At 35.1% G+C, this 23,836-nt stretch overlaps 1 protein-coding gene across 1 annotated transcript in view; it reads right to left on the reverse strand.

Moving 5' to 3' along the window:
- Positions 1–23,836, reverse strand: part of sls (sallimus) — a 101,615-nt gene that overhangs the window by 62,635 nt on the left and 15,144 nt on the right. Inside the window, exons 16-37 of the mRNA XM_066739629.1 lie at positions 23,271–23,813; positions 22,847–23,101; positions 22,562–22,705; positions 21,348–21,749; positions 20,431–20,832; positions 20,132–20,351; positions 19,760–19,932; positions 19,545–19,684; positions 18,954–19,470; positions 18,738–18,881; positions 18,392–18,646; positions 14,610–18,314; positions 14,043–14,441; positions 13,360–13,879; positions 13,127–13,298; positions 12,823–13,009; positions 10,415–10,754; positions 9,600–10,320; positions 9,177–9,515; positions 8,846–9,002; positions 8,367–8,533; positions 7,912–8,041 (exon numbers count right to left, since the gene is read on the reverse strand). Coding sequence (XP_066595726.1) covers positions 7,912–8,041; positions 8,367–8,533; positions 8,846–9,002; positions 9,177–9,515; positions 9,600–10,320; positions 10,415–10,754; positions 12,823–13,009; positions 13,127–13,298; positions 13,360–13,879; positions 14,043–14,441; positions 14,610–18,314; positions 18,392–18,646; positions 18,738–18,881; positions 18,954–19,470; positions 19,545–19,684; positions 19,760–19,932; positions 20,132–20,351; positions 20,431–20,832; positions 21,348–21,749; positions 22,562–22,705; positions 22,847–23,101; positions 23,271–23,813 — 10,032 coding nt within the window. The remainder of the gene's footprint in view (positions 1–7,911; positions 8,042–8,366; positions 8,534–8,845; positions 9,003–9,176; positions 9,516–9,599; positions 10,321–10,414; positions 10,755–12,822; positions 13,010–13,126; positions 13,299–13,359; positions 13,880–14,042; positions 14,442–14,609; positions 18,315–18,391; positions 18,647–18,737; positions 18,882–18,953; positions 19,471–19,544; positions 19,685–19,759; positions 19,933–20,131; positions 20,352–20,430; positions 20,833–21,347; positions 21,750–22,561; positions 22,706–22,846; positions 23,102–23,270; positions 23,814–23,836) is intronic.

Below are 23,836 nucleotides of genomic sequence, written 5' to 3' on the forward strand. Positions count from 1 at the left end.
GAAAAGAAATATAGATGTTTTAATTTAAGTTTAATCGTATTTAAATGCAAAGTCCTTGAATATTTTATAAAGTATCATCGAGTATTTTCGATAATAGGATGGTTACAATTTCTATAAACAATGTGAATTATTATTCTTCCGAATAATAGATATATGTGACTATCGTTGGCTGAAATATTTCATACGATTAGCAAACACTTCGGTAGAAATTTATCTAGATTATTTTTAAACTTCATGGCGTGCCAACTATAGTTTACATATAATTCTATAGTCAAATTGGCACTTTGACAATATTAGCACATTGTTTTCATTATTCATACCGTCACGCTAGAATTCAATTTACATGATTTATACAGAGTTGTAAGAAATGACTGTAACATAGTGAAGGGTTAAATCCTGAGGGTTTTCTAGTGACCTTGACTAGATCGTATACAAAATATTTAGTTTCTTGGACTCGAGTAGAAATGCATTAAGGATCTGAGTAAAAATAACATTTGTCGACAAATTTAAAGGTCACGAATGCGATATTGATACACAGTATTTGTTTCTTATGTAATCTGGTCCGCTGAACCCACACAAAAATTTGTTTATCAAAATTTACTATCCCATTAGGATTTTTAGAAATTTTATTCTAAAAATGAAGAATCTACTAACTTAAAGTAACTTTAAGTTTTAATATTTTAGCAACTATCAAATTTTGTAATCGGTTTCGATTTCTATAGAAAAAAGTCAACAAGAATTAATCTTTTGCAAGTAAAGCTAAGCTACAAAATACTGATTTGAGTCACGTTTGTCAAGTAACAGATTGTAGCTATTTCTACTTTTTTTCCAGTGCATTTCCTTCATTTAGTATGAAATATGAAAATGAGAGAATAACTAAAATCTTTTAAAAAGAAAATGAACTAATCAATTTTTGGGAAAAAGAATGAATAGTTCTCATAAAATTAATTTATTGTGCTATAGAGTTTCCGTCTGATGTTAGCACGTGACTAAATTCAGATGAAGATTCAAGTTTCATAAATTTAAATACATAAGTGGTGGCAGCATGCCAATTACTAGCATCTGCAAAATATAGAAAGAAGACTACAATGTAAAGTCTAAACTGTGAGTTTTCCTAAAGCGAGCGTCATTTCAGCAAGGTTCCTGAAAACCTTACAATCAAATCTACGAATAGATTAATGAATAGTAAAAATGAACTTTGAAAAAATTTGGCGGGAATAAAATCTAAATACTAAACGAGCCTAAATATTCTTGCTAGGACGTAAAAATGATATTTATAAAAACGTATTGAAAAAAAACCTTAATATTTCAAATAACCAAAAAAGAATTAAGTACTACACTTTACGAAGGTCTGGATAATATAGCAAATTATCTACAGAGTTTATTTCAAAATTAAATTAGTTTCATTTGAACCAATGGGTTGTGAAGTGGTGAAGCTTCAGTAGGATTTATGCATAATGCTGTATTTGTTTACTATTGTCAATAACTATCAATCATTAAAATCCTATAATACTTATAAAAAATCGTATCGTATTTATTTATATTGATAGTTAAAAATAATAAACAATGTACAATGCATGTAAAATACAACATATAGAACTTCAGTAAGTAGTAGTAATAAGCGAACACAGCTCAAGTGAAATTTATGAATACTCTCGTGAAAAGATCACGCTGGATGTTGAAGGTGGGTGATGCTACGAGTCTGACATCGCTACGCCAGCCTCACGAAATTCAAGCTGTAACAGTCAGCCTTCGGAAGCCGAGCCAGAACCATCTTGAGCCATCCAGCTATTCATTAAAAACTCAAACGCTCGGATTTTTGCAGGACTCAAGAAACTCTATTGTTTAAATTCCTGATTTCAATTTTGTCATTAATTACAAACAAAATTTAACGTTGAATAACAAATTTTAGCATCTTCAACAGCATTAAAAAAAAAATATCTGCAAGTTTAATATGGCATCTCAGTTTGGATTTTTTAAGAATAGTTTTTGTGTTTCATATTTGTGCATCAGTGTTAGTTGTGCATTGTTGGGAATACATAACAAGTATCTTCAAATTTGTCAAAAAACATCATTTGCATCAAGCTCATTCCAGCTCTCAATGCTTTAAAAAATGGATTATTCAAAAATAGATGTTCCGTGTTTTAAGTTTGTATTTCAGTGTTAATCGTGTGTGACTGAATGATTGCTAAAAATGTTAAAAAAATTAGTGTTAAAGCCGCCTTCATTGAAATTTATTTGACCATTTCTAAATGGCAAAGTAAGAAAGATTTCAAGGAAGTGCGGCTGGATATGAACTGGACACAGCCAAATACGTGTTAGGGAAAAACGTTAATAGCACGGTGCTTTGAGAAAGTTTCAATTTTTCAGTTGTATTAAATTTCTGTATATGTGTATATTGTGGAATTACTGTTTTGTTTACAGTAATTTCTCATCTGAGTTTGAAATAATTTTCTTATCTCAAACTCTTACTAATATTGATATATAAGAGTTTTGAAGGATTGATTTTTCAAAAAATGTTGAAAAAGTAACGTTCTTATGTTGTTTTGACAGATCTGTAGTGTACCTCACGTGTACATAAAATTGAAGGGGTGATTCATAGTGATTCACACTATTCTGACAGTGATACATGAACTTTATTGGATAAATCAGAGAGCATTGGAGTGGTCATGTACAGGATTAAAAATAAAAGTGTCAACGCCAAGCAAGCTTATTTAACTTTTTTATAGTGAATCTGTACTTGAACTACATTTGTATTTACAATTATAACTTTATGATTCATTTATGCTTTATTCCAATCGGTTTGTATTTCAATAACTTATATATTTTGATTCATGAATTAAATTTAAATCCATCAATTCTAATCAACATTTTGTTTAAACAGTACAAGCTCGATAATCAAACAATTTATTCATATACCATTTGTACAAATTTCTATGTATAATATTTGAAATAAAGAATTTATATTTATAAACCACCTATTCATTATAGATAATTAATTACAAATATAATTCAGTCTCTAAATCGAAATATAGTATTTATTATTATAAAATATGATAACATTGTAAGTTTTCAATGTTGTAAATATATAAAAAATAAATAAATATTTCCTATTGTCCTATCAATATTCTTTTTCACAGACCATCTTAGGATAATTTCATTATAAAAATGTATATATTTTTGTATTCAAAAGTTGTGCAATAAAAAATTCACAGGTCTGTAATTGATGGATTCCGGATTATTAAGAAGAATGAAGGTGGCTTTTGATGAAATCGGAGTATTTAGTTATAAGTCTCTGTGTAGAATCGTCATCTTCTTGGCGAGGTAGTTGTCGAGGACGTCGATATTGGAGAGGCACGTTTCTACCCGAAATAAATCTTTCCTGCCTTCCAGAGTGCGCTGACATGCGGTGGCCTATGTTATTTCGAGCTTCCTGACTCACCAGTAGCTGAGACGGCCAGAATATTTGGCCCTCGTCGCCAACGCCATAGGATCCAATCGCTAAACTAACTAGATAGTTTGAAAACAGATTTTTCGTCTGGATGATTCACTTCGGCAATCTCCGTCATCTCACCTCGACGCACGTTAATTCCTTCAATCTTCATCCGTTTCAAGGTTGAAAAAATATTCTCATCCTCTTCCTCCATTTCTTTTCCTTTTATTTGTATTCCTTTTTCACTCGTTTCCAAAAAAATCCATAAACATCCTTCGAGTTCATTTTTTGCTCCTCGCGATATCAGCATTTTTAAAAAGCTCCTTCAGTTTTTACTTTATGTATATTAATTCGCAAACTCTTACACAACACCTTTACGTAATTTTGTCAAAAAAACGTTACGTAAAAGTGTTTAAGTATTTTTATCTATCTACTTTTTTTTATAGATTTATTGTTTTATTTTATATCTTTACCAACTGATTTCTTTTTTCATTAAATAATGTTATATTTGTACTCTTATTAATTGGATTTATTTTGATTCTTATCGTGTTTTCAGTTTTTCCACAATTTGTCTAACTTTTTATAATATAATATTTCCTATGTTTTTTTTGTTTCTGCGCTTATTTGGGGAATCTCTCTCCAATGGATAAATGTAGCAATCATCAGTAATTTAAATAGATGAATATGCCAAGCTCTTAAATTTTCTGATATATTTAAAAGTAACGTTTTTAGATCTAAGTCATTAATAATCATTATTTATTTTCTTCTATTTTTCGCTATTGAATAATCTCCAGATCGGATGATGGTATAATTACTCGACATCACGACTCTGCATGATAAATTAATTCAAGTTTAGAGAAAATTATATTTCACTGAAAAGTATGTTCTTTAAAAATAATGATTGTTACACGTTCAAGCAACTGGCATACTGGCATTCATACAATTGGCTGAAATTGCTCGTGACGTTTATATCGCGAGTCTAATTAATTTTGACTTCAAATATTGGTTAAGCCCAGAGTTAATCTAAATTAAGAATGACTTGGATTTATTGCAAAAAGATTTCCTGCTATTGAAAACACACTAGTGTATAAAAATAAATATGAAAAAAATAATGTCTAAATTATCTATAAAGTCTTGAATTAATTGCAAAAACATCAGCACTAAAATTACACGAATTAATAGAGAAATCCTGTTTAAACAAGGAATTTATAATATTTTATTTCCGGATTCAAGTTTCTCCACGAGCAAAGTTTATTTTCGTTGAAACTCTAATATTAATCCAAGTTTTAAGATAAACGTCAGATTTAAAGAACCGCTGGTTTATCCGTAGCAAAATTTCCACGTGTAAGCGAAGGCTTTGTGGTGTGGAGCAATTTATCAAGTCGATGACTGAAATTAACGTTGGGATGGTTTCATGATCTAATTTTGTCAGTGGCGGTTAGTGAGAAACGTGTTGCTGCGAGTGCTGAGATGATTTTATGCAGATACAAGTCGTCAAGTTTTCCGCAATTTACACACTGACGAGTTCTCACCGTATTGCAGGACACTTGGGGTTACTGCACAGTTTTGTGTTAATACTATAATTTACGAGAGTGTAGCGTTTCAATTTGGAGGCAATGCACTCTCGTGAATGTCACATAACTTTAATAAAACCACCAACCAACTCGCCTTTCAGCAAACCGGAAGACATTACCAAATTATTTATATACCAAATGGCTTGAGACGAAATTCAATTTGCAGAGTAACAATAAACTTCAAATGACTTGATTAAGGAGAATTCAAAATTTACATTTTTAAATCATTATCTGTGTAAAAATATAAACAAACGAATCTTATTATTAATTTCTTTTAAAGAAAATTATCGGTTAAAGACTCGATTGAGATTTTATAAGAAAAATTATTTAAAGACGAAGAGAGTTTATTTTCTTAGGAAAATTATTATCTTAATTTAAAATCAAGAAGGAGACAGGAAAATAATTTTAGATGTTTGTGCATGTTTCAAGTCTTTCGTTGAGCAGAGTAGTTTTATGAGAGCCACGTGTGGGGTAACGAGTAGATAAGATTCCAAACAAATATATAAGATTAATTTTGTAAACCAATCCCCTAATCTTGCCAATAGCTGCATAGAATAATGAAATTATACAAAAATTGTAATTAGCAATCGGAATGACTTTACAGAAAATTCATTCAACGATAAGAAAATTAAAGAATACTTTATAAATTACACATTTAATCTTCATATTTTTTCTAGATATAATGGGTCCTAATTAAATTTATTCAGCATGTATATATATATATATATATATATAGTGAAAGTAATAAAGGCTCAAATTACTGTTACGGAAAATTCCAAGCTTGATCTCGAGAGAGAAAAGTTATAAATACAAGTGAGTTGCATTTTATGAGAATCAAAGATTCTCGCTCGGTTGGAGAGCAGCGTGGGATGTAACGAGGAAGCAGATAGGGTTCGGAAATAAACAGAACGTGCTCACGTGGAGTAACGAATAATAAAAAGATTCAGACTTTCCAAAGTGATGGAACAAGAAGAAGAATGAAGAGAAACCTAGAGGGGGAAATAGAAGCGTCGGTGAAGAAGGGAAAAGGGGGAGGGGTGAGAAAGAAAAAAAGTGAGAAAAACGAAGAGTGGAAAGACATTACGTGAATTTACGGAGTCTCTGGGTACTCCTGACCGAGTCAAATATAGTTGGTTAATATAACACGTGTTACGTGCACAGAAATAGCATAAGAAGAGGCTCTAGCCGATGTGCACACGGCACTTTGTCTACCATTTCATAAAGATCCGAGAAATTGTGAATTTCTTGAAAATAATGGTAATGGAAATTTCAACGATATATTCTAGCAGCAATAATTTCTTCTTTTATATGTTTTCGTATGTTTTTTCAACTATCATTCTTTCTCTACAGTTATTCTGCAATTTATGCATATTTAAAAACCAATTTTTTTATTGTCAAGCTAAATGTAGTTTTATTTTAATTGCAATCGTTTTTTTCGTATACTTTGTTATATAGTGTACAACAATTATGTCTTACGTAATGTTTTGTTATCATTAAACCTTTATTTATAATTCATTCGATTCTTACTCTTCTGAAACAGCTTGTCATCCAAAATAATGACTGATGTTTTATTTTTACACAAACTGCTATAGTCATAAATTTTATTTGGAAATCTGGAGCGAAAAGTTATAAAGCAGGAATTGTTGTTTCATTGAATGGAACAAACAACGAGGGGAACTACAGTAAATTCGATAAAACTTTACGAGATACATTCCAAAGGGCTAATAATATACTAAATAAGAGAATTCGAAGTAGTAGATGAGAGCATAGAAATTAAAAAAAGATTCCTGTTTATATAACTACATCCAGTTATAGCGTCTTGAAAAGTTTGATAAAAATAAGACTTTTAAATTAGCAGGGACGGAATCTGAAGGTTTTGAGTAGATTCTTGACATACTTAAAAAAGCATGATATAGTGCTTTACATAATTGTTACGGTTATAAAAATATAATTAAGACGATATTTCCTAAGAATAGCTTGTTTGTTAAAATAAATGTTTTTGCCTAAAATGTAAGATGTAACGAGTCGAGAACAAACGAGATTTATACTTACAGCATTTTTATTTTTATTATCATTATACAATAATAAATAATAGGTTAGTGAAGTGTTAAATAGTATATGGAGTATATGCATATTTCACTGTTAATGTGAGTGTAACTATTTCTAATAGTTTAAGATATCATGAGTATACGTATGTATATATAATATCGATATAATTGACATGAGTATATTAACGAGTAAACGAGTAATGTAATTCATGTTGCTGGTTACCGAACTCTCTCCTCCATTAATTAAGAATAAAGATATTTAGCATAATTATCGAGTTCTCAAAGCACCATCCTCCAACGTTTCGCAAAATAAAGGTATTGAAAAAAAGTTTGTACATTATAATTAGTAACAAATATATACGTAATTATTCCATCGGGTTCTTGACACTAAGGACTTTGCATTTACATAACAAGGTGGATCGATAGGGTTCATAGAAGTCGTTTTACTCGCTTATCTATTTCAAACACGACAAGTTAGTACAAACTGCCCGTCTCATATAAGATTGCAATTATGGATGAAAGGTCAAAAGGTATGACACCGCAAGAGAGGAAGCAAATGATGAGTATACGCGAGTCTCGGTTGATCTTAAAGTGGACATTGTGCATAGAGAAACCTATGTCGATATAACAGCCATTGTTCGACACACACATTGAATAATCTTCTGTATTAAATATAAATATAAACACTGGTGTGAAAAATCCATTAATTCTAAGGCAGATGCAAAGGAAAGTTTTACTTTTCCCCTATATATATAGCAATCGATCAACGAATACATTTCTCTAGCACTTTTAACTCTTTTCTTGTCAATCCAATCGCGTCTCGTGTTAGCAATTGAATTTATATTTCAGTTCTTACTTTTTACGATGAGTTTGGCGGAAGTTTCTACAGTACCAGCGGATGTTGTTGCTTTACAGGTGAAGGTACCAGTGTCCTCTTCGTAGGTCGTTGCGATTAGAAGGACTGCGTTATTGCCCTCGTGAATCATCTAAATTAAATCGTATTATTACAAGTTGTAATTAAATTTTAATTTTTAATATATTGTATGAACAATACACATAGAGCTATAATTATATTCTTTGTGAATTATCAAAATAATTTCTTTCTACGTGGTTTTAGGAATAATTGTGGAATTAACTGTAAAATTAATTATTTCTGTACTAGCTTTGAGATGTGTGAAATTAAATCATTTTTAGAGCTTTCTTATTTTTACTGAAAAATTAAAGTGATTGGAAAATTTTGTTAAAAAATTGTGGTTGTCGAGTACTTATTTGAGACAAAGATCATCAATGCGATATTCTCCCTATTTTTACCTGGAAATCAGGCGATTGAGGAATAAGAGCACCTTCCCGGTACCATTGCACCGTCGGCTTCACTTTGGCTGGTGTAATTGTAGTTTTAAATTGAGCAGGTTGACCCTCGAATACGTTTTGATCTTTTAAGGGTGTCAGTTTTGGCAGTACGTCACTTGTGTCAGGAGCTTTTGATATAAAACAATGTTATATAATTAGACTTAGAATTTAAAAACTTATTTAATTAAGTGCAGGATATATTTTTTCAATTAACACAGCTGAATGTTTTAACATCTAATAATATTATGAGAAATATTTTTAGATACAAATGTTTTGGCTTCAACAGATAAATAAACAACGTGAACTATAAAGAGAAAACCCTGTGCTACTTATTTTCCCTTCAAAGACAATTTTTTTCTCATAAATTGAATAATTCTTAACATATTCACTTGTGCTAGATTAAAAAGATATCCTATGTACAAAAATGATTCATATATTACCAAGTACTCTAAGATTAGCCGATGTAGTTACTTCTCCAACAGGATTCTTAGCACAGCACTTGTATACACCTTCGTCTTCTGGGAAAGCCTCTGATATTTTTAGTGTGCACAAGTCACCATCTTTTTGCATTTGGAAATATTTAGAAGGCTTGATAACCTGCGGAAAAAAAGTTTTTTAAATATAGCAAAATGATACACCTCAGAAACTCGTGAACAGTCCACCGTCAAGTAATGTCGTATCATTGACATGTATTTTGCTCTTTAATGTCATCATAAAGGATCCAGTTAAGGAACAATTATTTTGTCTAAATAATATATTATTATTATTTACCTTATCTCCTTTCTTCCATTGAACAGTTGGTGTAGGCTTTCCACTTAATTTACAAGCAAAAGCAACAGACGCTCCTTCCCGAATAGACTGATCTTTCAGTGGTTGGAGAACGGTTGGAGCTTTCTCAACACCTGGTGTGGTTGGTTTAGCCACTTTAGTTGGTGATTGTGGACCACGTACGGTGCATTCTGCATCACATCGAGCTTCACCAGCAGAATTAATAGCGACACACTCGTATTTCCCAGTGTCATCAGGAATTGTCTCCAAAATCAGAAGAGTGTACGTATTATCCTCTTCCAGAGTCTTGTACCGAATATCTGCAACGACTTTCTTGCCATTCTGAAATAAAAGAGAATTTTATTATATGATGAAGGACTTAGAAATGATAAAATTAATAAAATCTTTAACCCTTGAAGAGATTACCTTCAACCAGTAAACATCCAGAGGTTTGGTTCCAGTAATTTTAGCATCGAATCTTGCCAATTGACCAGTGGTAACGGACGTGCTCTGTATCGTCGTTAGGAAGCTAGGAGGAATCACACCACCTCTTCCAGGTTGTCTTCTGCGTTCCTCAACAACCAAATTAGCACTGCACTTGGCTTTTCCACCACGATTCTCAGCAATGACAGAAAATACACCAGAGTCTTCCATGAAAACTTGTCTGACAATTAGCACAGACTTGGTGCTGAATGTGTAGATCTGGAGATCCGATGAATTCTGAATGGGGAAGTCTTCCCGGTACCATTTGATGGTTGGCAATGGGTCCCCATCGAATTCCACCTCGAACCTTGCCTGCTCCTGCTCGAATGCTCTGCAAGGCTGAATTTTCTTCGTAAAGATTGGAGGCTTGGCTGGTTTAACTTGACCTTGAACAACGCGTTCTTGCGTTTTAGCTTTGTGCTCGACTTCGGTGGTCTCGGTGGCCGTAACTTTTCTCGTTATTTCAACGTCCCCTTGCACTTCTTTCTGAGTTTGTCTCTGCTTCGCCACGTGGACCTCGCGACCATGGACTGTTGACTCTGATGGTCCTGGTGGATGTTTTCCAGTGCCCTTCACGTGCTCAGTGTCAATGTCAACTTCGGTTAGGTGAGTTTTCCTTTGTATCTTTGGTGGTGGCTGTACAGCTTCCACTGGTCTCTCTTCCCTATTTATTTGCATTATTGATAAATACAATGGTAATTAATTTATTCGTTAATATAAGGCCAAAAATTTATATTAATTATGAAATTGTTACTTACAGATTATCCTGGTATTTTTGTGCCATTCCCTTTGCTATGGAACTGTTTACAACTTTGTCTCCAGGAATAGCAAACTGGTGGGAAGCTTCCCTGAGTCTGCTCTCCTTCAGGACCTGTTCCTCTTCGAGGTTCATCAGTTTACTGTAATAATCTTCATTCTTCTTGCTTTTAACTGATTTTTGCCAGTCTGTTTCTGGTTCCTTGATTACTTTCTGTCCAAGATGTTCCGTGGCGATTTCCAGTCCCTGTGAGATAGTCTGATGTCTCTCATCGAAGACACGTTCTAATTCTGTGTTCTGTCGCTCCGACTGGTACTGAGTCAGTCCATAATCGTACCACGCTAGGAAAAAGCATTGTTAGGCGAGCTTCTTGACGTTGTCGAATTTCTCGACAAGAATGAATTTCAAAGGAAAATAAAATAATTTTGGTACTCCCAGCGCATTTCAATTACACTTACACTCTCACTGAATTAATTAAAATGCCCTGTTCCAGTGAGAAAGAAAATTTATCTATATATATATATATATAAAAGATACAGCAACATCATTTACAGTGACTTACGAAAAAGACACAGTACTTTATTTTCGCGATGCAACATACATCGATATAGTTTTTTAGACACAGCTCGAAGGCATTCGGAGACAGAGGTGGACAAATATTGTAAAATGCAAACTCTATTTGCGTTACATTCTGTTCCTTCGAAAACACTTTAGGGGTACGTTGCTTGAGGAAACTTGGCTCCTCCGTCTTTTAGGAGATTATTCAAGGTTAATAATATAGAGTACGTGCAAGTGTTACAAGTTCCAATGTAACTAATTCTTATTATTTTTATATCAATTTTAATTTTTACAGTCGACTATGTATCTTACTAATTATAAGTTATCTACGGACCGTAATACTTTGTGTCTCAAAATTAATTTTATTTGTGTATCGTCCAATTAAAATAATATTACTTAATAAAGTAGTTCTATTGGAACTTTTGTAACAAAAGGTATAAGGAAATGGGCAAAGACAGATTAATCACGTAGGTGCAATTCCAAAGTTTACATATAAATATAAAAACGTGACATAAAAAACTCATTGAAATTACAATATTTTAGTGAGTGGTCGTTCGCAAGCACATCTAATAAAATTAAATATTAGCTTTGATTGTAGGTGAAATATGTACAGAAGATTATGTAAAAGTCTCTGTAGTAAATAGAATGACTTTTTCTTAATGAAAATACATTTATTTATTTTACACTACTGATGATTCTAACAAATCAATACTATCATGGAGAAAATATATAGCATAAAAATAGTATAAATAATAGGTTATATTGAAAATCAATGTAGAAACACAAAAAGTTCAGTAAGAGGTTAAAAAAATGTAATAAATAATAATAATACTTTCTGCACACTTCTTACACTAAACAAAAATAGGAAAATAACTATCCATAAAAAATTAATGGTATTTAAAATAAAATAATACCAGTGTGTAAAAATCTTGTCGGTTTTCTAATGATGTTATTATCTTTGAAAATAATTCTCCATATAATAATACGAAAAATGAATTAAAAAGATGAGACGGTGGTTTAAAGTATAACAAATAAATTTGTATGATTAATGATATCCATACCTTAATGCCGATATTCCTGCGCGGTATGCGTGAAATGAAGCAGAGACGATACAGTAGCTTACTTTGCTTGATTATGCTCGTTGGATTCACGAAGTGGAAAGTTGGAGAAGCTGCCCAAAGTACTCACGAAGGATTTCGATTCATTGGAGAATCGTCATGAGTTTAGGTTTGGGAGAAAGGATATTTGGAATAGTTTCAGTTGAAATTTTCAATTTCAACTGAATTGTTCTGATAGGACAGTTAATTTTTAAGGGAAATGGGTGTTCGAAAGTGTTCTAATAGTTTCGAGTGTTTTCTGTGCTCGAATAGAATGTATGTGCCGTATCGATTTAAACGATGTACTGTGTACTGATTTGCTGATATTTTTTTATTCATAATCGTATATACTTAACCATCATGAATAAATTTGTTTTTCGTTCAGGTGTTTAAAGGTTGTGCCGATGTAATTCGTAATTTAATTTGTTGTAAGTGAAACACATCTCCACTAATATCAGATAATCTCATTCAAATTAATGGTATATTTACTTTGTACATTAAAGTAGTTTTAAAATGCATGTAACAAATTTCACCATTTTACGACTCGATTATTAAAATGTAAATTGCTTCACTTACAATTTTTAAATTTACGTAAGAGTATTCTTCTTTAGATATATTTTCGATTATCAACAAATTCTTTACAAAATTTATTTAAATTACTATTTTTGTAAACAGAAAATTATATAACAGCTAATATATGAAGAATACTCCAAAACGTATGAAAGTTTGTTCATTTGTGATATAATGTACTTACGTCTTGGTGAATTCTTCAGTACACCTCGATAATCGTCACTGCGTTGTTTCACAACAAGGGTAGTTTCGCATCGTGCTTCACCAAGCGAGCTTCTCGCAAGAACCTCGATTTTTCCATGATCATACTGCCTAGTCTTGGGGATGTCGAGATGATACATACCATCGTATGTCAATTTATAACGTGATCCCTAAATCCAAAAACAAACCAGAAATCCATTTTAATCGATAGTCCTTTAAAACTGAACCAGCTAATAAAATATGTAACAAATTGTTAGCAATATTCATGTTGCAATGATATAACTTACATTAACAACAGTATGGCCGTTTATAATCCACATAACACGTGGCCTTGGATGTCCAGTAACTCTGCAGCAGAATCTGGAACAATCTCCTTCTTCAACAGTCACTGGCTCAGGTTTGCTAACAAACGTTGGTGGAGATCGTGGCTTCTCTTCTTCGCCTTCTTCCTCAGGTACTCTTTAAATATACACAAAGTCATTAATTAGTTTTAGAATTTTTTAAAATCATTTTTACTTACATTTGCCAAGCTGCTTCCATTTCTCTAATTTTCTCTATACTCTTCATGCCCTTTGGTAGCTGAGATTCATAAATGATACCTGGCTTTCCTGCAGTTTTAATTATAGCCCTGGTTTCATCCATTCCATATAAATTGGTAGCCCTGCATAAATACTCTCCACTGTCCTCAGGATATACCCAGCCAAAGTTCATTGCAACATAACCGAAATCATAAATTGGAGTGAATCGGTTTTTGTGCGGTAAAGGTTTTCCATTAAAGAACCATTCAACTTTCATATTAGGATCGCCCACGGGAGCTAATTGACACTCGAATTTGCTGCTATTCATCTCAACAAGCTCGGATTGATCTTGGATCTGTGTGACAAAGCGAGGTGGCTGTTTCTTGTCAGCATCATAGAGATCATCCTCCGTTAGATGCACCTCTGAAGTATATTTCTTGATGGTTGCCTCCATTTGCATCAAGGCCTCGGATTTCTTCATGCCTTTGGGTACTTGGTTCTGTAGGATGATGCTTGGTAATTCTGGAATAAATAATTCTTTGTTTAATATATATTTCTATCAATAATGCATTTTTTGTAGAACCTTGAAAAACATGAAGAATATTCATGGTTATATGGATATTAAAATACCAAACTTTAATATGGGACTTAAAAATAATTACAATGATAATTAATTACAACGTACTTTTACATGAAACAGATGCTCTGGTAGTGTCTTCTCCTAGATCATTAATAGCCTTGCACACGTATTCGCCAGAATCTTCCGGATAGACGTACAAGATATCCATTGATACGAAGCCCATATCGTACACAGTTCTGTATCTGTGTCCTGCAGGAATCAATTTTCCATTTCTGTACCATTCAATGCGCAAATTCGAATCGTCTTTGGGCTCAACGCGACACTCAAATCTGACGTGTTCGTTTTCATCCACAGTAGCTGATTGAATCTGAGTTATGAAACGAGGTGGTTGCCTTGGAGCTTCAGGAGCTGGTGCTTCTGTTACTGGTCCTCGTTCTAGCTCTTTTAATTTTTCTCCACTCATACCGGAAGGTAGTTGGGAATCAAAATCAATTGTTTTCTTAGCTGCAATTCAAATTAATAAATTAATTATTGCTATATTTGCAGATCCAAGACTGTGTCTTAATTTATGAGTCTATAAGACTTATACAATATTTGTGCTAATAAGTTTTAAAATATTTAAAAATAATTTTAGATCAATATGATAAAAGGGAATAAAATATTAAAACTTACATTTACAAGTGATAGTAGCCTTAGTCGTAGCAGATCCCCATTTGTTTGTAGCTCTGCAAACGTATTCACCACTGTCTCGAGCATAGGTGTACGACATGTCGAGCGAAATAAATCCAAAATCGTTGATCATATGAACACGTGAACCAGTAGCAAACGGACGACCATTATGGAACCAATCAATACGCATAGTTGAGTCTCCAACAGGCTCGACTCTGCAATCGAAGTGGCTTGGGCCGGATTCTTCAACTTCGATGTCCCTCAACTCTACAGTGAACTTCGGAGGATTTGGTGTCTCTTCATCCGTCAGAATTTCGTCTCTCTTGTACAAAGATTCCTCGAGCTTTTGAATACTTTCGGTACCAGTTTTGAAATTGGTTGGCAGTTGTGGCTCCAATATGATACCTTGACGACCACGAATCTGCAGTTTACAAGAAACTGTAGCTTCCCCGTGCCTATTGGTAGCTTTGCAAGTGTATAAACCAGAATCACGCTGGTAGCAACTAGCAACTTCAAGGATGACAAATCCAAAATCATGAATGGTCTTGATTCGAGAACCAGCCAGCAAAGGTTTACCATTGTGAAACCATTCTACTCTCATACTGGAATCGTGTATTGGTGTTAGTCTGCACTCGAAGTGTGCGAGAGAGTTTTCTGTCAAGGTTAAATCTGATGGTGTTGTTATGAACTCCGGTGGTTTTCCAGTATCGTCGTCAGGAGTTGGTAGTCCCGGCTTGTTTCCAAGACCTTCCAGCTCAGCGATCTTGTCGATGGTTCCTTCCAAACCTTTTGGCAACTGGGACTCGAGGATGATGCTGCGTTTACCAGTACAATTCATACTGCAGGTGGTAACAGCCTCTCCATAATCATTGGTAGCTCTGCAGCTGTACTCTCCGGTATCTTCAGGATAAATTGGTGATATTTCCAAGATAACGAAACCAAAATCACAGAATGTACGGAAACGAGATCCAGTTCTCAACGGTTTACCATTCCAGAACCATTCGACTTTCAATTTGGGATCATCCGTTGGTGTAAGTCTCGCTTCGAAGTGAGCACTTTCACCTTCGCGAAGACCATCTATGTTACTCAATGGTACAGTGAATACTGGTGCCTTCCCTCTTTCTTCCGTCACTTTCTCATCTTTTGTTTTGATCATAGAGTCTTCTAGAGTTTGTATTTTCTCCAATCCACCCTCCATGCCTTTTGGTAACTGTGACTCCAGTATGAGATTGGCCTTTGACAAGCATCTCAGTGTTGCTTTGGTGCTATCTTCTCCATATTTGTTGAAAGCTCTACACTCGTATACTCCAGAGTTCTCCTCGTAGCAGTAAAGTATATCAAGAATAACGATACCAAAGTCGTGGAATGTTCTGTAACGATGTCCATGAGGAAGCTTCTTGCCATTGTAGTACCACTCGACTTTTAAGTCAGGGTCAGTTATTGGTGTAAGTCTTGCTTCAAAATGAGCTGATTGACCTTCTACTAACTTCGTGATATCAACAATTTGTGTAATGAATTTAGGTGGCTCTGCGGTTACAGCTGTTGGTGTTGTAACTTGATCACCAGTGTAACTCTCCAGTTCTCGAATTCTGGCAAGAGAATCTGGTTGCAACGAATCCAGGTAAACTCCGCTCTTTCCATAACATTTAATGGTAGCTTTTGTGTAATCTTCGCCATATTTGTTACTGGCCTTGCAGACATATTCACCAGTATCATGAGCCATAACACCAGCTATGTCCATGACCACAAAACCAAAGTCAGAAACCATTTTGAATCGTGAAGAATGTCTCAAGGGTTGTCCATTATGGAACCATTCGACTTTCATCTGAGGATCACCAACAGGAATGAGGGTACATTCAAAGTGTGCAGACTGACCGTCCTTGAGTCCTTCCAACGATTGAATTTGAGTGGTGAATTTAGGTTTCTGTCCTTTGGATTTGTCAACACATTCGAGCTGTACACTGATTTCAGCTCGACCCCATTTATTAGTAGCCCTGCAGGAGTAGGTGCCAGAGTCTTCTATCTTTGTACCAAGGACTTCCAATACAACCATACCGAAAGCATATACTGTTCTAATGCGATGACTAGCTTCAAGTACTTTTCCATTGTAGAACCATTCTACTACCATAGTTTGATCACCAGTAGGGGTAAGAGAGGCTTCGAAATGAGCAATTTCTCCTTCGGATAAGTTAGTCAAATTCTCAAATTGTGACGTGAATACAGGTGGATGACCTTCGTCACCTTCTAACTTAGCTTTCTCCTGTCGCTTCAATGATTCTTCTAGATCCTGTATAGCTTCCAGACCCTCTTTGCCTTTAGGATGTTGAGATCTTTCGATAATATTCTCTTTCGTTGAACAGTAGATAGTTGTAGAAGTAAAAGCTTCACCAGCTTTGTTGTACGCTTTGCAAGTGTAAATACCGGAATCACGATCATAGACATCTGTTAAATCCAGAGTAACAAATCCAAAGTCACTGGTCATCTTGAAGCGTGATCCATGTTCCAAGGCTTTGCCATTAAAGTACCATTCGATTTTCAAATTAGGATCGTCTTTTGGTTCCACTTGTCCTTCCAAGTGGAGTGGCTCGGACTCTCCAAGCTTAAACTCAGGTTGAAGAGGCACTGTCCATATTGGTTTAGGATACTGATGTTCAGGGCCCTCGTCTGGTCTTCTAGATTTGGACAAGTAAGCATCCTCGACTTCTTTAACTTTTTCTAATCCAGCTTCACCTTGTGGATGTTGGGTCTGTAAATAGATACTCTGCTTGCTAGTGCATTTTAGGGTACCAGAGGTTTGTGCAGTTCCTTTAGAGTTTGTAGCTTTTACAGTTATTATTCCAGAATCTTCCTCATAGCAATGGTTGATATCAAGAGCAACATATCCAAAATCATAAGTAGACTTGAATCGGGCTCCGGTGGGAATTGGTTTTCCATTCATAAACCATTCGATCTTCATAGTTGGATCCTTCGAAGGTTCTACATTACACTCGAAGTGACTATTGTCCCCTTCGGTGCATTCAACATTGTTAAGATGAGTTATGAATACAGGTTCTTCGTATGTGGGCTCTGGCTGTTCCGTAGTTGACGCTTGAGGTTGTTCCAGAGCATCAATTTTCGGAAGAGCATCAGGATGTAGGGTATCTCCCAGGAGCCAATGACGATCTACGATCTTCAAACTGCACGTAGAAACAGCTTCTCCTAGTAAGTTCGTGGCCTTGCAAGTATAAATAGCTGAATCATCCGCTCTGAGACCATTGATAGATAGACTGACAAGGCCAAAATCGAAAGTGCTACGGAGTCTAGTTCCAGTTTGAAGGGATACGCCATTCTTGAACCATTCCACGCGAAGATTAGGATCGGCTCTTGGTTCAACTTGAGCTTCAAGATATACGTGCTGACCTTCGATCAGTTTGTCAAAGCTTTCCAAATGTTTCGTGAATACTGGTGCTTGTTGAGGTGAAGTGTCTACAAACATTTCTGGAACTTTGTTCATTTCTGCTTCTTTCAGCTGAATCTTCTGCCATGCGTCCGGTTGTATGCTATCTGCTTCTATTGCAGAGCGAGCTTTCACTTTCAAAGAGATCGAAGATACTGCTTCTCCTGCTTTGTTTATAGCTTTGCAAGAGTAGACACCAGAATCTTCTGGGATAACTTTCAAAATGTCCAAGGTTACATATCCGAAATCGTGGTTAACGTGGAAGCGAGATCCTTTAATATAATAAATAATTAACATTTCAATAATACTGATAAATTATATGTTATTATTGTGTTATAGGGAAACTTACCCATCTTTAATGCTACACCGTTTATGTACCATTCAAATCTTAAGCTAGGATCCCCAACTGGTACGACTCTGCATTCGTATCTGGCAAGTTGACCTTCCCATAATTCAGAAGGTCCTGTTAGGAGTTGAGTAAAGATTGGCTTGTCAAACACTTTCTCAGGTTCTTCAGGGCGTCTAGGTCCTTTATCAGCTTCTAATTGAGCAATTCTTCGTTGAGCCTCTGGATGCTGCGTGTCTAATTGAATATTGGCTTCGGCTGTAATGCAGAAAATTTATAATGTCATATGTGGATATTATAGTCACTAATATTTAAGATCATTTTAAAGCTTCCAAATATCAACACTCACTTTTGATTCTCATGGATGCAGTTGTTACAGCTTCACCTAGTGGATTTGAGGCCCTACACATGTATACTCCTTCGTCTTCAGCTCGTACGTGTGCAATGTCCAATGATACATAGCCAAAATCATGAACCTTGGTAATTCGTGAGCCTATGGACAAAGGTTTGTAGCCAACGATTCATCATTTATAGACCTATAAATTTTATTAAAATTAATTCTTACTTGTTTCCAATGGCCTTTCATTTCTGAACCATTCAACCTTGAGCGTAGGGTCGCCAACAGGTATAAGTCGACACTCGAAGTGGGCTGTTTGTCCTTCTTGTATGGCATCAATATTCTGCAGTGGCTGAGTAAATACTGGTCTCTGTCTAGTTTGTGGTTCCGTTACTTCCGGTCTCTTCCAAGGTTGTTGCGATTCCAATTCGCGAATCTTGTCCATTCCTTCTGGACGTTGCGATTCCAGAATAATGTTTTCACGTGGAATAACTCTGAGCTCGATAGACGAAACGCATTGTCCCAGAGCATTGATAGCACGTACAGAGTACTGGCCTGCGTCTTCTGGTACCGAATGACCGATGTCAAGGGCGACGTATCCAAAATCGAAGGTCACGTGGAAACGCGAGGCTGATGGTAACGGTTTACCATTGTGGAAGAATTCGATACGCAAGTTTGCATCGTGCAGTGGCTCCACTTGACACTCGAAGTGTGCTGTTTGTCCTTCATAAATTTCTGTGGTGCCCTAATGAATTTGAAATTGTTAATAAGAGTTTTCAATACTCCAAAACAGTGTCTGTCTTTGGGTTAAACACTTACTCTCAATTCTGTAACGAATCTTGGTGGAGTAACTGGAGGTTCCTCGATTTCCAATCGTGCAGGGTGTCCTTGAGCCTCGAGCTCTCTAATCTTCTCAAGGCCATCAGGGTGCTGGGTATCGAGTAGGATACTGCGTCGAGCTATAGAAAATAATTTAAATTATTGTATGAAGGAAAGATTACTATTGAATATATATATCTGTGTAAATTACATACTTCCAACTCTGATAGTGCATGTATTAACAGCTTCACCAGCAAGATTGGTAGCTTTGCACATATAAGTACCAGAATCTTCAGCGTACGAATATAAAATGTCAAGGGCCACGTAGCCAAAGTCATGAGTCTTACGGAATCGGTGTCCAGTCTTTACTGCTTTACCATTGACAAACCTGTTATTAAATATATATATTATATAGTTAGACAAAAGTTTTCACAAAATATTAAGACACCCACACATTACGCATACTCTTAAAGTCAATTTTAGTAATATATTTTAGATAATAAAATTGAATGAATAAAAATGATTTTATGATGATATTTAATCATGTATGTTGTATGGTTGTCTCGCGGTGTCATTTGAAGCATTACCATTCGATCTTCAAGTTTGCATCGTTAATTGGTTCAACTCGGCATTCGAGGTGAGCGTGTTCACCTTCTTTAAGTTCAAGGTTATTCAAAGGTGTTAGGAAGACCGGCTTCTGATGAATAACTTCCTTTTCAATTTCTTCCTTAATTTCCACAGTTTCCAATTCCTTAATCTTTTCATATCGCTGGGCATCCAACGTATCCAGATAGAGACTTTGCTTTGCTAAAAGATAAATAATTATATTATTATCTTACTGCATAAATTAAGTTAAATATTGTAAAATGATATATTTTGTATTTACAGGCGACAGAGATGACGCAAGTGGTAACAGCTTCACCAACAGCATTTCTTGCTTTGCACATGTATGTTCCAGAGTCTTCAGGGTAAGCATACAGAATGTCCAAAGCCACGTAACCGAAATCGTATGTCGTTTTGAACTTGTGACCTTGAGGAATGGGTCTGCCATTTCTGAACCATTCAACGATCATCGTAGGGTCGTTGACTGGTGTCAAGGTAGCTTCGAGATGAGCGCTCTTTCCTTCCGGCAAATTTTCAATATTCTTCAGGGGCCGACCAAACTTCGGCTTCTCAGCGATAATCGTATCATCCTCGGCAACTCGTTTGTAACGCGAATCGTCTTCGAGGTACTGTATTTTTTTCAAAGCACCTTCGTGTTGCGTATCGCGAATAATGGAAGTACGAGCTGTAAAAAATTCCTCATTAATAAATTTGCTCCTTAAAATGTTAATTAAGAGGATGATGCACTGAAAATTATACGTGTAATTGCAGACTATAGGACCAACTATTGCACAAAGTATATTTTAATAACAAATTTAGACGTAAGAGGATGAAGATGATACACAAATTTACGACAAAAGGACAAGAAACATTTATAACAAAACATAAAAAAATTCACAATATTCATCATAAAAAAGTTTTTCAAACATCTATTCTTTAAACATAAAAATATCCAGATTCGTAAAAAGAGAATTCGTGTTTACAGAATATAACCTATGAATAACTATATACATATAGCAATGCAGATAATACATAAAAATACATCCACTCACTGTCCCCGTACATTTATCAACAATTAAAACAATAATGAGCCGATACAACTGTAAAATGAAAATACAAATGAACCTACCCCATTAGATGATCCTTATAATGAAAAATGCATAACGCTTCGGTTAGGAAATTGTGGAAAAGTCTACTTACGTTTCACGTTAAGGTTAATCGAGCTCTGTGCTGATCCCAGCTTATTGGTGGCCTGGCAGGTATAAGTACCAGAGTCTTCAGCGTAAACAGTAAGCACGTCGAGAGATGCAAAGCCAAAATCACAGGTGGTTCTGTATCTGTGACCAGTGGACAGTGGTTTTCCATTGTGGAACCACTCGACCTTCATGTTGGGATCAGGATAAGGCTCGATGCGGCACTCATAGTGTGCGCTTTGGCCCTCTAATAAGTTGGTGGGTCCGTTCAGTTGGACGGTAAACGATGGCTTTTCCTTCACAACTACTTCCTCCTCCTCGCGACGACGGTACTTGCTCGTGTCCTCTAATGCTTGCAGCTTCGACAAAGCACTCTCGTGCTGAGATTCGAATTGCAGTGCTGCTTTGGCTGTGTGTGGTAAGAATTTGTCAGTGTGCATGTGGAATTGATTTGTACATTTTTTCCAATTTTGTCCTAGTAAATCTTTTGCATAGCGTAGATGTACTGTTATTTATGATTATAATAGTTCGTGTGTTGTACAGAATTTATATACGTAAAATTGTGCAAAAGCTATCTACTTGTCAAAAAATTGGGAGATCTACAAAATTTTGCTACTGTACGAAATAAATTTTTGCAATTTTACTGAGTCTAGGAAAAGTCTCGAGACGATCGAATATCTTGAAGATTAAGAATTATAGAAGAATTATCTGTAATATATTTCTAAAAAGAATTGTTAAAAACCGAACAAATGGTATTATGCTGTTTACAGTGGAATGTTGAAGTAAGAGGTAAAGTGATATATAAGAAAAATGGGATCTGTTATTCAAAAACTCAAGGAAATCTTAATATGGCCTTCAACATTACACCCAGATTTAAGCCAATGTAACCATCTGTATACTTACAAAAATACTTTCCAGAAGATTATTACAGATTTATTTTCTAAAATACACAGTTTTTGAGATATCTGACTTTTGTTAAGAGTATAATAGTCACAAGGTACGAAAATATTTAAACAAAGGCCATTGCAAAAATTTTGTAATCCTTACTTGTAAAAAATTCCTACAAATAAAAAGCTTTACAAACTAAAAGCATCTATGTACACGTTTTATAATATAATAAAAAAAACGAAAAAAGCTTACTACATCGAAAGCACTTAGCTAATGTTTGGATAAAAAATAATAAAAGTGATTGAACTTTTAATTAAGCTTTTTCATACTTACATTGAACGAATAATGTAGCTGAGGTTACAGCTTCTCCTAGATCATTTACTGCACGACAAGTGTAGGTTCCAGAATCCTCTGGGTTTACGTACTTCATATTTAGAGCAACATATCCAAAGTCATGCATCGTAGTAACTCGGTTTGCTGTTGAATAAATAAAAATTCATTCTTTCAATTTCACTATACACATTATTAATTATTGATTATAAAATTAAATTGAAATCTATAGAATTGTTTTTTAGTAATGATCAAAAACTGTAATAATTTATATTTATTTAAACTTACAAGCTGCGAGAGCTACGCCATTTCGTAGCCACTCGACTTTAAGCTTGGCGTCCCCAACTGGAATCACACGAGCTTCAAAGTGAGCTGCTTGATTTTCAGCCACCCTTAGATCCTTAATTGGCATTGTGAATACTGGAGCTTGAGTGACGGTCTCCTCTTGCGTGGTTTTAGTTTGATAGCGAGATGTATCTTCAAGGTAGCGTAAACGTTCCAAAGCCTCTTCGTTTTGTGATTCCAAGTAAATGGATTTCTTTGCTGTAAATTAAATCAAAGAAATTTAAAAACTGGCCCAAATGAATTAATTCTGAAGTTTTAATATATTTTTTTACATTCTCAAAAAATTTCTGAACAACAGTACTAATCAGTGATAAATGAAGTGTAGTGGTTTGGAAAAAATTTATTTCATAGTAGTTTTTCAACTTACAGTGAACAGCTGCAGTAGCCGAAGTGATAGCCTCGCCAATGATATTTCTGGCTCGACATGTATACGTGCCAGAGTCTTCAGGGTAGGCATACATGATATCCAAAGCTACGAATCCAAAACTGTTGGTTTCGACAAACCTTGAGCCAGCCTTAACTGGTTTGTTATTGTGGAACCATTCAACTTTCATGGTAGCGTCTGACACTGGTATCAAGCGACATTCAAAATGAGCCCTTTGACCTTCCTTGATTTCAACATTGTTCAGGGAAGTAGTGAAAATTGGCGCCTGTGTCGTAGTCTCCTCGATCACTTCTTGTCTGTGATATTTGGTTCGATCCTCGAGATAGTTAATTTGTTGAAGGCCCATTTCGTTCTGCGTATCGGTCAAAATCTGAGCAGTTGATCTGCAGCTAAGAACGCATGAAACTTCGTCACTTCCGACTAGATTGACAGCCCGGCATGTGTATGTCCCAGAATCTTCAGCAATTAAATCAATCACGTCCAATGCTACGTAACCAAAGTCATGAATGGGACGGAATCGGTGTCCTGAAAATAAAAAATAGTTGATA

Source organism: Prorops nasuta, unplaced genomic scaffold (genome assembly GCF_024137725.1).
Source record: "Prorops nasuta isolate Cenicafe-Biocafe unplaced genomic scaffold, Cenicafe_Pnas_1.2 PNAS00021, whole genome shotgun sequence".
NCBI classification, from domain to species: Eukaryota; Metazoa; Arthropoda; class Insecta; order Hymenoptera; family Bethylidae; genus Prorops; species Prorops nasuta.